The sequence below is a fragment of the Rhinolophus sinicus genome, linkage group LG05 (genome assembly GCF_036562045.2).
Source record: "Rhinolophus sinicus isolate RSC01 linkage group LG05, ASM3656204v1, whole genome shotgun sequence".
In the NCBI taxonomy this organism is placed as follows: domain Eukaryota; kingdom Metazoa; phylum Chordata; class Mammalia; order Chiroptera; family Rhinolophidae; genus Rhinolophus; species Rhinolophus sinicus.
Genome location: NC_133755.1, coordinates 90,202,687 through 90,216,329, shown reverse-complemented (window position 1 = coordinate 90,216,329; position 13,643 = coordinate 90,202,687). Strand labels below are relative to the sequence as shown.

At 55.2% G+C, this 13,643-nt stretch overlaps 1 protein-coding gene across 1 annotated transcript in view; it reads right to left on the bottom strand.

The window, feature by feature from the left end:
- Positions 1-13,643, bottom strand: part of PTK7 (protein tyrosine kinase 7 (inactive)) — a 58,662-nt gene that overhangs the window by 21,161 nt on the left and 23,858 nt on the right. Inside the window, exons 2-5 of the mRNA XM_019738437.2 lie at positions 2,229-2,516; positions 1,655-1,757; positions 1,101-1,291; positions 858-1,008 (exon numbers count right to left, since the gene is read on the bottom strand). Coding sequence (XP_019593996.2) covers positions 858-1,008; positions 1,101-1,291; positions 1,655-1,757; positions 2,229-2,516 — 733 coding nt within the window. The remainder of the gene's footprint in view (positions 1-857; positions 1,009-1,100; positions 1,292-1,654; positions 1,758-2,228; positions 2,517-13,643) is intronic.

Sequence of the window (13,643 nt, the reverse complement as noted above, 5' to 3'; positions counted from 1 at the left end):
GAGGCCAGAGAGAAGGAGGCTGATACGCCACATTAGTGTGTGTACGTGTGTGTGTGCGTGTACATGCACACATTCGCTCATGTATGTGTGCAAGCGTGTGTTCCAAGTATATGAGACTTGGCTTTTAGAGCGGCGAGGCAAGCAACAGTGCTTAAGTGAGAGACAGAAAGTAATCAACAGCGTGCAACTGTACAGACAGAGGGGCCACCTCCCCCCGGGGTCAAGACAAGCCTGCTGGTAAGGCCGCCAGCTCCAGCAGTCAGAAGCCCCTCAGCCACACCAGACGGACCAATGGTGATCTCCTCAGAGCGGAAGTCAGATGGGATCCAAGCCCCCAGCCTAGGGAACCACAACCCCAAAGACCATGGCCATCCATACCTGGCACCACAAAGGTGCGCTCTGCTCTCATAGGGCCTGGGCGAGGACACAAGTCCCTAGAGAGGGGCTGGCACCGCCCAGCAGTACTTTCTTCCTCCAAGACACATGCGTGTGTATGCATGTGTGTATGTGTGTGTGGAAGCTGTCTTTGCTATCTTATCCAGACTGTGATCACCCTGGCCCCGTGTCCTTCCACCCCAGAAGACATGTGGGAAGGAGGGGAGGGGAAAAGAAGGAGAGCCACCACTAGCCCACACAGTGTCATTTGTGGGAACTGGAGAAAGATGCCCTTCCTGGAGCATCTTCCCTTTGTTGGACTCATTTAGTAACAGCAAGACATTCTACTGCCACCTGCCGGAAATCTGAAGTAATACATGTCCAGATCTGTGAAGTCTGTGATAGGATTCACATTCGAGAATGCATTGTGCAGTACACAACTTGTACCACCGTACTCGAAGGCCCCCTGCTAGATGCCTTACCGGCTGCGGTTAGTGATGGGAGTCTCGTCCTCAAAGACCCACTGCAGGCTCGGGGGTGGCTGGGCTGAGAACTGACAGTGGAACATGGCCTCCTCGTTCCTTGCCACTACTACGTCCTGGGGCGCCAGCAGCACCCTGGCAAAGCTCTCATCTGGGCAGGGGAAGCACAGGCACATGAACAGGCAGAGTGAGCCTCCCATCCCTGCCCCACCTTCTCCATCCCCATCCCCATCCCGGGCTCACCTGCAATGCTCAAGGTGAAGTTCTGGCTGCTGCAGGTCTGGCCAAAGGCATTGTGGGCACAGCAGGAGTAGAGGCCACTGTGCTCGGGGCTGGCTGGCCGGAGGGTCAGGTTCCGCTCCTTGCTGCTCACCGTGTGGTTGCTCTGACCCTCGGAGAGAGGGCTCCCATCTCGGAACCACTGGTAGGTGGGTCTGCGGGGCCAGGGGGTCAGCAACAGGGAGGCAGGGGTACTCAGGGGGCCAGTGGATGGGATACAGAATCAGAGGGCTAGACCCCTCGGTTTACAAATGGGGAAACTGAGGCCTAGGGAGGGCAAGTGACTTGCACAAGGGCACACAGCAATTCAGGGGCAGAATTAGGTTGCGATTGTAGATCCCTCAGCTCCCAGAATCCAGGGTCACTCCGTAGCACAGCGTTGCCCCTCAGGTTACCAGGGGCAGAGGTGGTTACAGAAGGAAGTGAGGTGCATCTGAACAGAGCCCAGGATCTGGGGAGACAGCACTGCCTGTCTAGAATAACCCTCTCCATCCCCACCTTCAAAGGTGGCTCCTTACCGAGGGTGCCCGTCAATGTGACAGCGCAAAGTGACCTGGGTCTGTGGCTGGATCTCGGCTTCCGACGCTGGATGCTTCAGGACCACAGGACCTGTCTCGATCCCTGCAGCAGAGGCCACGATTGCAGAGTGAGCAGCAGAGCAGAGCACGTGTGGGAGGGCGGAGGGGAAGGAGGCCGAGTAGGAAACGATGGGGACACCTGGAGGCTCTGAGCCGACAGACAGCGCAGGGAAGGCCTACGAAGCTGAGGCCAGGGCTACAGACGGGCCACCAGAGACCGAGCTCCTGCCCTGTCCCTGGCAGATCAAGCCTGACACCTGGCCACCTTGCCTCACGGCTCTTGCCATTTGCAGAAGCACCCAGCAGACAAATGGTCCAAGATTTGAAGGGAAAAATATTTGGAAAAAATTAAAACTTGAACTTCCTTTAATCCACACAGTGGAAAGAGCGGACCTCACACTGCATTCTGCCTGCCCCGTTCAACTGGAAATGGGAGAAGCTGAGGGAAAGGAGGGGTCCCACAGGGCTTGGGAGTTGGGGGTCCGGCAGGGGACAGGCACGCCCCAGTTCTCACATTTGATGTTGAAGGAGGCATTGGCACTGCGGGCCTCCTCTCCGGTGGCCTCGTCCCGAGCCACACACTGGAAGGCTCCCGCGTCCTGCAGCCGGTCCACAGCTGCGAAGCTCAGGCTGCTGCCCTGGGCGAAACGCCGCTCGGTGTCCTGGACAGGGGCCCCGTCCAACAGCCAGGACACATGGACCGGACCTGAGGCTTCCACCTCACAGCGGAGCAGGGCCCGGCGCCCCTGAAGTGCATCCTGGGAGGACGGCTCCTTGATGAAGACGATGGCTGCCTGGGCACCTGCAGGTGAGGACATGGGCGAGGCAGGGTCAAGAAGAGCTGCGGTCACTGTCCTGACACAGGTCACCCATCACCCTGTGCACAGGAGGGGCTGTGTACACAAGGCATCCTGCACGTGGAGGTGAGAAGGATCATGAGACCACAAGTGACAGATGTACACTGAGGAACTTTCAAACTGTGCTGGACGCTCCGCAGGACGCCAGCCTAGAGGGGGACACAGGATAATTACACAGGCCATGGAGAAACTCATGCCAAACGAAAGGTGTGGGAAGTGAGTGCCTCTAGAGCACAGAAGAAGAAGGGAGCCCCAAGGGTTGGGGGGCTACCGGTGGTCCATGGGAGGCCCCCTAAAGAAGAAGGCCTCAGACCTGCGGGACCAGATCATAGCAGATCTCGATGCTGGGCTGAGAAGGAGGGGACATTATTAGCAGACAACCCTCCCCACCATCTTCAGAATCCAGGATGCTGAGCAAAATTAAATCATGATCCAAAGAGCATCTCAGAAGGATTACTGGCACCCACACACCCACTGAGGTTCCACAGGTCAAGGGGGGGTGCTTTGAACTCTGCAGCCGTGTTCCCCAGGGGCTTCTTTGGGAGAACCCACTCCTTTAAGGAGAAGCCCATATTCTCTAGAACTAGGGCTATTCCCGAAGACATGCCACGGCCACCCCCGCCTTCCCACTCTTTATCCCTAAGAATGTTATCTGTGGCCACGGCTGGCCTTTCTGTGCTGAGTTGAAAGGTGAGCCAACATGCTTCCAGGTTTTCCCCTGAATCCATCACCCCTTGCACGGCTACAGTCAGCTCTGGCCAGGACCAGGGCGACACCCTCCGAGAAGAGAGGCCCTGCCACCAAAGGTGGAACCATAGCCAGTGAGAACAAAGGCAAGAGTGAGAAGGCTGTGTTGTGCTGGGGAGACGGAGGGCAGGGCCAGGCAGGTGGCATGGTTACGGCAGCAGGAATAACACACTGGGCTTTGTTCCTGGCCCACGTGGGTGCCCTGCAGAGGCCCAGAGCTATTGGGTCTGGAAGACCAGCCGCCTGCCAGTGGTGGGTGACACACAGAAAAGGCCATGCTGCCTCTCCAGGAAGAAATGGGCCACCTGGGGCTGCTACATGGAGGACCAGGCTCTGCCTCTGGCCAAACTGGGCCCAGCAAGGGCAGGAATAAAGAGGCCTGCAGGTCCTGCCCATTCCCTCCCGAACCACTGGAAATGGATCTCAGGACCCCCTCAGGCTGGGTTCAGATGAGGGGCTGCCCCTGGTGTTGGTCCTTCTCCCAGCATCCTTAGAGGGGCCAGCCCACAAGACACACGGCTCGGAGCACCCCCATTACTTCTCACTGGGGTACTGTCGGCTATCTAGATAGGACAATTCACCTTGCCTGGCTATCCCACCCACTGTGCAAGTTCACAAATCAGCCCCCTGGGCACGGCTAAGCACCCCAGTCTGCCTGACAACCCCAACCCCCCCACTCACTTCCAAACACCGCAGAGGAGAGTGGCCCGGCCCCTACTGGGCAACTTGGTATAACCCCTTGGTAGGACAGATGGGTAAACCGAGGTCCAGAGAGGTGAAGAGATTTACCCAAGGTCAAACAACTCATTTGTGGCAGAGCCAGAAGCAAAACCATAGCCCCACGCTTTTCCCTGCCTCGCTCAGGAACTCAAAACCAACCCTGGAACTATGTGATTCCACCGTGGGTCTCCCTCCCATGGCCAGGCAGAGGTAGACACACCTCTTGCAGACGACGCCAGGCGAACAAAGGTGCTCTCAGTGACCCCTGGCTGAACGGAGGTCACCTCAGAGGAAGTGTGGGGCAAGAGCTGTGAACATGGTGGCGTCTGGAACCCTTCCCGACCACCTCTCATGACACAGATGGGCGCCTCAAGCTGAAGCCCCTGGGACCTCTGTGAATGCGACTTAACAAAATCTTCGGACTGTAGACCCAGAGCTCCAGGATGCTCGTCAAGGGTCAAAGAGAGATTACCTGCCTCCACGTGCAGACAAAGCCCCAGTTCCCTGCTCAGCTTCTCCAGAGCCAGGGGCTTGCCCACACAGAGGAGCATGACTTAAGTCTTGGAATCAGACCGATCTGGCTCAAATCCTGACCGTCACACTTGGGGTGTCCGACCTTGGGCAGAAGTGCCTTGGACACAGCTAACTCGGTAAATACACGGCAACTACCATTATTATCACCATGCTCACGCTTCCCGCCCAAGGACTCCCATTTTAAGAACATTAGTAAGCTCCCTGCTTTGCAACGCCCAGGACCACTCCCAGGACCTGGATGGGACAGAGCAGCCACAACAGAGAAGTTTGAGGGGAATAATCAGGTGGGGTGGGGGTGGGATGGAGGAAAAGGGACCGTGGGGTTGTAGGAACCGCAGACCACTGGCCACAGAAATGAGCTGGGAGAAGAGATGGCGTGACTCAGAGAGGACCCAGCTCGGCCTCCAGTGTCCCCTCCTGGGGCTGGGGCTGCCCCATAGCTGTGGTGAGAGATGCTGCATTCCCAGACTGCCACTCAGAGCCCCCTGCGCCTCCACATAGAGCCTGGGAAACATCAAAGCCGGCCCGCGGGGCCCTGTGCCCTGACGTCAGCTCACAGCAGGTCCTGGTTAGTGCTTGGCTGGGGCAGACTTTAGATGTTACAAAAGGCAGGGAGAGCAGCCACCAGGCCTTCTCGAAGCCCCCCGCGCGCTCTGAGCCTGCAGCTGGGCCATGAGGCTCCTCACGCAGGAGGCTGGCCCAGGGCCGTGGCCTCCACATTTTCTGAGAAGACAGTGTGAGGTGTGCTCCGTCTGGCCACCTGTACAGCTTGCAGGAGGTCAGTCTGTTGGTTTTTTTTTTTGGGGTGGGTGGGAACATGGGCAGGAGACAAAGGCAGACCAAGGAGCCCCCTGCTGAAATGCCAGACTCCAGAAAAGGCAGGACTGGGAAGTGAGGAATTCTTCAGAAGCAACGGAGAACAGCAAGGACAGAGAAGGAAGGAGGCTTTTGGGGCCTGAAGTAGTACCTGCCTCCAGGTGGGACAGTCCCCAGCACACTCCCGTGCCTGCAGTATCTCTGCAGGACTCAGAGCTGTGGTCCAGGGAAGGTGCTCGCTGGTGGCATACGGTGCTGGACTCCCACAAGCTGCCCCCTCGTTCACGGTCCAGCCACTTACGCATCGTGCCTTCTCCACACAAGCCCTCCCGGAACCCAAAGCCGACGTGCCCTTTGAGACAGCCTGCTCAGTGTGGCAGCTTCGAGGCTGCCCAGCAGCCCTGCCCCTCCCAAGCAATGCCAACTGTACCCTTTCCCTTGCCATGAAATGGGGGCCCCACCCCTACGACTTGGGCTGTGTGAGGCTTTCATCTAGTCCGTAGCACAGCGTGGCACAGCGTGGAGCACACGGGAGGTAGGGGGCTTCCCCGCGAGGCACGCTGGGCTCAAGAAGCCCCTCCGCAATGACAAGCAGGCCCGGCCATCTGCCCACACGTGCTCCTAACCCCGACAAAGCTGGAGCGGCAAATACCCAATAAGGACATTTTCCAAGCCATTTCCTCGGCGCCCCAACAGCCATCTATATGCAGACACTCCGCCTGTGCCTCGGCCCCCGGCCCCCTGAGAAAGGGCCGCGTGGGCAGCAGCCCAACTCCCGCTCCCCACCCCCGAGCCAGCATCTGGTCTGGTGCCCGCCCTCCTCGCTGCTCTCTGGGCTCCGGGCCCAGTCGACCCATGTGTGTATACGTGTGCATGCGCGCACACACATATGTGTAAACATGATTTTATAGAGAGAAGAGAGCAGCAGGAAGTTTTTTTGCTCTGAAGTCATTTGGGTTGCGTCGGTCCAAGTATCCATCTGGGCGACTCGACGACCCATCTCTCAGGGACCAGTCCTCTTGGTCTAGGAAAAACGCCCCCAAGACACTGCGTAGGCCCCAGAGGCCGGCAAACTTGACCAGTTGATTTTACCTACCCTCCCTCCCTCTTAAAAGAAGTTCCAGATGCCTTAGGACCAGGCTGAGATACCAAGTTGACTCTGGCGGGCCCTGGCATGGGCGCTTTTTTGGTTGTGTGTGATCAAATGAGGGACCACGACCTTTCCCAGGCACGAAGCCAACCAGCGCCAGAAAGGAGGCTCACTCCTCCACCCCTATGACTCAGCCCTGGCTCCAGGGTCCCCGAGTACCCAGGTGACCCCGAGAGCCCAGGCCTAGGTGGCTCCTGTTGGGACATGCAGACCCCTTAGGGACAAGCTGGGCAGCTTCCTGTACCCTATCTGGGGACACAGCATGAGGACACAGTCCAGGAAGCGGCACAAATGCTCCAGGAAGGAGAGTGGCCCCCAGGCCCCTCCTCCACAACAGGACAGCCCTAACAAGTCCCCTCCGTCGGAAAACTCTGTCTCGGGGCAGCAAGCGAGAGACCCCAGGGGTACGAGGGTCCCTGCCCCAACTCCTCCTCCCCCAGGGGCCAGTGCCCTGGGCCGCAGACCCCTGGCCGTCAGGGATTCCACTGGCACACTTTCAGCTGCTCGGGCACCCCTCCAAAGGGCCACGGCCTGTATACATTCAGAACATTTTTGAGGCACGAATCTCAACCGCTGCAGGAACAAGTCGCTTGGGTGGACAAGCTCAGTCAGCCTCCCCCCCAGGTTCCCCTAGGTCAGCAGAAACACAAAACGCTGAGTAGGACTGGGGAATCTGGGCGTCTGGAACGTCCCTCTCCACTACCCCAGCACACCCCCCATACACCGCCCGCAGCTTCGGCACCAGCAACCTGGGCTGACCATCAGCCCAGCACAGCAGGGCTCAGAGGGGCGCTGCACCCCCCCACACCCCCCCACCCCCCAGCTAACTCCAAGACCCAGGGGCGGAGCACAGAGTTCTGTACCCCTGCTGTCTTCCCAGGGCCTACAAAACGCCCGGGGTTCGCTGACAGGAGCCCTGTCGCCCTCCACAGCCCTGGCTCTCAGCAGTGCAGGCGGGAGCAGAGCCAGGGGCCCAGCGGAGTTTTCCTGTCCTGGGATTTAACTGTAAATATCTGGAGAGACTCAAATATCTGGATTAGAGGAACAGAACAAAAATCACCAGGGATTAGAGCAGAAACAAGCTCGCGGGCCAGCTCTTCTACCTTCGATGAAAACCACCACTCAGACCTGCCCTGCTCACGCCTGGGAGGCCCTGGAGGGGAGACCAGCGTCCAACAGCAGGCGTGGGTCCTTGCCGGCAGCGGCACGTGGCATCCGAGCCACAGGGACACACATGCCAATGGGACATGTGGTGTAAGCTGCGCCTCAGCCGGCAGCCGTACCATCTGACCCTGGAACCAGGCTGTCTTCTGCTGGGGCTGACAGGGCCACACCCGGGACCCATCTCTCACCCTCAGGAACCCTTCATTGGCTGCTATGCCTCCAAGGAAGCAGCAATGAAGTAAAAAACCCAGCCAGCGTGAGGCGGTGGGATCAGGTGGAAGGAACACACAGGGAGACCTGGGTTCCAATGTCGACACAAGCACTAACAAGTCGGGTGACCCTGGCTAATCACCACCACCCCCATGCCAGGCAGTTCTATTATCTGTAAACTTAGAGAAAGGAGAGGATGAGACTGGACGGTCACCAAGACCTCACAGGGGTTCACTGCAGTGATCCTCAGAGGCAGTTCAGACACAAAGGCCTCATGCCCCAGAGTCCCCGCCCCACCCCTGAGCTGCACAGCCAGCCCCTAGAGCCACACGGCAACTGGAGGGTCAGCCCCGGAAGGGATTAAGCGTGAGGCTATAAATGGCAGGTGTGCCAGAGGGAGGCAGCTGGGGGGTGGTCACAGACAGGGGGACCCAGCATCACTTCTGACAAGCTACTCCTGTGGCTGAGCCTTCATCCTGCCTCCCAGGAGACCCCACTTCAGCCTTGGCCACACACAGTATTGACAGTTCACTGCCTCTGACACCCGGAATATCCCTGCCTGTGCTGCGACTGAGAGCTGTATTTCCCAACGAGACTATAAGCTGGAGGGGAGGGCAGACATTTATGTTCAAAATAATGTATGTATCTATGCCCCTGAGTGCCTGAGCCACACAGTAAAGCCCAAGCATTTAAGGGGGGATGAAGTCACTTAAGAGTTTATCGGACCTGAAATCTTGTTCTATATCCTTTATCCAATCTTGGCCAACTTAATTTTCCTCTCTGGGTCTCAGTTTTCTCACCTGGAAAATGGCAGCCTTGAAACTGATTTTAGTGATTCTTTTTTAGGCTCCTAGGATATTCAAATGAAATACACATTCAGTACAGACACATAAAAGTCTGCGTTATTTTTCAGGGAAGTTGAAAAAAAAGAAAAAAGAAAAAAAGAAAAAATCCCAGAAGTTCTAGGGAACTGTAGACCCCAGGTTAAAATGTCCTTGGATAAGATGATCCCTGAGGAGTCCGATGGCCTGGTGAGGGGGGGGGATGGGGGGGCTGGACTAGAACTGCCAGGGAGAACCAGGAGTTCTCTGTTCTCTGCACTATGCCTTGGGAAGGATCCATTCTCAGCTGGAGGGAGAGGGAGAGGGAGAGAGGGTGAGCGAGAGAGAAAGAGAGAGAGAAAGCCAGTTGTCTCCCGAAGACGCCAGTGAGGGGCCTGCGGAAATACGACATCTCAGGGAACGCAATGGGGCTGCTGGACCAAGAGACTGGGAAATGAGCCAGGAGCTCAACCCCAGGAAGACCTCAGGGACACTCAGCCAGTGCACTCAGGGACTCCAGAGGGACAAAGAGTCCAGCCCCTCATCATCCAGAGAAGACGGAGAGGGACTTGCTGCAGGCGCCACTGCCATCCATTAGGGGGGCCCAGACCCAGGGTCCAACCAGCTCCGATTCCCAAGAGGGGTGGTCAGGGCTCTGTGAGACCACAGCGAGAGCAGCAGCGGGCTGCCCGGGAGTGAGTTTCCCGCGGACCTTCCTGTGGAGGCAGGGGGCAAACTAAATGACAGCCTGGAGACCACTATCTTGGTCCACTACTGGTTGGACCAAGCCTTAGTTTATAATTTTTTCAAGACAGGCTCAGAAAACTCTGTTTTCTATGCTCTTTTTACCCATCTCTGCCTCTCCCCTGGGAGGCTGGATAAGGCAGTGGGCAGACCCCAGACCTAACCAGAGAGGCCAGAGCAGCTCACCCCAAAGTCCCTGTGGAAGGGAGAATGCGATTGCCTGTCCTTTGGGTGGAGTGGCCTCGACTCCACTGAATGAGGAAAGTCCTCCCTTAGACCTGCTCTGTTCAACATGTCAGCCACTAGCCACATGGGGCTATTTAAAGGTCCCTTAACTGAAATGAAAGAAAACTGAAAATTCATTTCCTTGGTCATACATTTCAAGTGCTCAGGAGCCGCATAGGGCTAGCAGCTGCCATATTTGAACAGGGCAAATACAGAAGTTCCGTCCCGGGCAGCCGGATGGCTCAGTTGGTACGAGCGTGAGCTCTGAGCAACAGGGCTGCCGGTTCGATTCCCGCATGGGATGGTGGGCTGCGCCCCCTGCAACTAAGATTGAAAAACAGTAACTGGACTTGGAGCTGAGCTATGCCCTCCACAACTAGACTGAAAGACAATGACTTGGAGCTGATGGGTCCTAGAAAAACACACTGTTCCCCAATATTCCCAATAAAAATAAAAAAAATAAAAAAAAGAAGTTCCGTCCCTGCAAATGTTCCACTGGACAGGCTGCCTTCACTCCTGACTGTCCACTTCCTGCCGGCCCTGGGCACCGGCACGTGGTTTCTAAACCAAAGGACCCCAAGCACCGGTCAGCCTCATTTTACAGAGGAGGAGACCGGAGTCCAGGCAATCCGTCAGCGGCAGGGGCAGGAATGACCCCGGAGCTCTCTGGCTCCTGCAACTGTGTTCTTTCCATTTCCATGATGCTCCCCTGGCTGCTCCTCCCTCCTTTTACTTTATTCCCTTTTATCTGCATTCCCCCTACAACCATTCTATCGCGTTTAATGCAAATCCTTTTCTTTGTATGTGCTCTGGTAAAATGTGATTGCTTCACCTGCCGGTATTTTTAACTTACGAGGTTGGAGAATTAAGTTCATGAACTCACCCTAGAAAAGGTGCTACATACCTCACTGCTGAATATCACTATGGTCACCTTTGAAGTACTCCCCTTGGGAAGCTATGCACCGACACCAGCGCCTAGTCCACCCTTCAAAGCAATTTTGGAACTCTTTTTCTGGAATGGCCATCAGAGCTGTCATCATATTACCCTTGATGTCCTGAATGTCATCAAAATGTCTTCCTTTCATTATTTCCTTTATCTTCGGGTAAAGAAAGAAGTCATTGGGGGCCAGATCAGGTGAGTAGGGAGGGTGTTCCAATACAGTTATTTGTTTACTGGCTAAAAACTCCCTCACAGACAGTGCCGTGTGAGCTGGTGCATTGTCGTGATGCAAGAGCCATGAATTGTTGGCGAAAAGTTCACGTAGCCTTTTCAGCACTTCCAAACAGTGAACTTGGTGAACTATTTGTCCAGTTGGTACAAATTCATAATGAATAATCCCTCTGATATCAAAAAAGGTTAGCAATATCTTTGCAACATTTCGGGAACATAATTGTCAGACGGCGTATGTAAATGTCCTTCTATGATGGCTTCCTCTGCTCCGTACTTCTTTCCATCTAGCACTAGGTTTTGAAGATTCCTGGCCATCTCCTACATACATCCTGCTGCTCTCCCCACAAGATGAATATACTGTTGGGTTTGGGGATGGAAATAGCAAACGAATCTTTTTAAAGCAAGGACATGGCTGAACCTAGCTGCCCCCAGTTTGCAGACCAGTCTTGCCCCCAGCCTCCTCTCTGTGTGCCCAGCACCCCGCCTGGCCCGTCACAGCACCTAGCCCCACACTATCTGCTTCCCCCACTCATCTGGGTATCATCAGAGCCCGATGACACACACATGCAAGTACGAGCACGCACGCGCACACACACACACACCAGCTTCTCCTGTTCCCCTTCCTACTCCCCGCAAACCCAAAAAGTCACCAAAGAGGCTGCACCTCAGCTGGTTTCAAAGGGATGAGAGAAAAAGTCAGTCTCAGACTTTTATATTTAGAAGGGCTCTGCAAACCACTTCCTGGAGCAGACAAGAGTGGGGAATGTGAGGAAATCACTTTGCTATGTGTGATGTGGAACGCACGAGCCACGCAGGGCCTGTGGCAGCCGCACACCCAGTGGCACGCAGCGATGCTTAACACATGTGCAGGGGACCAACGTGCCCCTCGGCAGGCTGGAGGCGACCCCAGCAGACAACACACTCCACAGGGACCAGAACCTAGGCAAAGCCCAGGAGTCAGAATTAGACACCAGCCTCAAAGTGCCCCCGCCCCCCCAGCCGTCCTTTCTTTCCTTCGCCTGTCTGACCAGAGCCACTTCTGGAAACCAACCCTTCTCTCCAGGGAGGGGTCTTAGGAAGGGATGCTCCAGGCTTAGGCCTGGGTCACAAAGATAGAATCCAGACTGAGGAGGGAGACTTGGCAGAACCACAGGTTAAAGAAGCAAGGCTGCCCACCTGGACGCTAGGCTGCCGGGGGTGGCTGTGGGGATGGAGTGGGGAGATAGCTTGTCGGGGGCATCAACCGCAGCCACGGTCATCGCTCACATATCACTCAGATGTAATGGAGGCTGGCCCAGTGTCATCAGGTGAGGGGGGCATCGGTGAAGGGAGGTAACTGAAAGGCAGGCCAGAGGCTTAATTAATTAGAGTCAAACCATCCTTATAAACCTCGTTTTCCTGCTGAAAATATAAACTTTCAAAGAAAGCAAAACTAACTTTATTCTTTTATTTAATCTCTTAACTGCATTACTAATGATTTGCTCCTTTATTTTTTTAAGGAAAGTAACCAAAAAAGAGGCCCTTTATTTTTCTTCTTCGGAAAACCAGCTATGAAGAAAAACCATTCTGGCTAAAGATGGCAAAATAAATATTTCAATCTCCAAATCAATAACAACAAATGAAAAAAATACAAACTGATGAATAACAGAAACAATTCCTTGTAAGGGATTTTTAATACACCAAAAACTTGCAACTCATCACCAGATGCTTAAAGCCTATTGATAACCAACTTTGGGTGTGGGGGGGAGGGTCAAACATAAAACATAAAGCACTCACAAAGAGCTGAAGAAAAAAAAAGCCCCTAAGAGTGGCTGATGCAATAACTGAATCAAATAGCCAAAAAAAAAACGACAAAGTCCTAACGTTTATCCCATGCCTACTCTGCCGATCTTTAAGTCAGGGTCTGAAGGCACCAGGCTCTGACGTCCCGTAAGTCTGGAACGGGCTGTCCCTCCATTCCAAGAGGTGCCTCTTACAGATGTCCAAAGTCATGGGGGGCGGGGGCAGAGACAAGCAGACACTGATGGAGAGAGACAGAGGGAGATGGGGAAGATGAGATAAAGGGAGCCGGAGGGAGGGGAGATTGACACACAGAGAGAGAGACTGAGTGACTGACTGCATAACCGACAGAGAAACAGAAATGGACAGACAGAGACAGGTTAGGACAGACTAACAACTGACAGGGCGAGAGGGAGAGAGACAGACAAAGACCCAGACCCTGACAGACAGACAAGGTAAGAGATCCACAGCTGGAGACATAGACAGAGACAAACTGGGGGACAGAGGTAGAGTAACGTAGAGTCAGAGACCCAGAGAAAGGGATAAGAAAGACTGTGAGTGACAGAGCATACGTATGTGTGCACACACACGCACACACATGTAAGCACACATAGGGCTCCCCATGACTGCAGAGCGGGCCCCAGCTCCACCAGGGCACCAGCTTCCCCCCCAGCAGGTCTGTCCCTGAGTCTCCAATAAGGAGGTCCGCCCCACCCTCCCGCCACCTTCCCCAGCAGCCACAGGGGCTCCAAACTCAGACAGCACAGGCCAGAGGACTGCCTGATACAACACCAGACACATAGGTTAGAGCTAGCCTGCAGGAGAGGCGAGGGGGCTCTACAGATACCAGATTCAGACCATTTAGAATGGAGAGCCCTCAAATTAGACGCTCCTGGTAAATAATTCACCAGGGAAAGTACAATACCTTCCCTGGGCTCATCCATTATTCACCAAGATAAATGTACCATATTGTTATACTTCCTGACGTCTA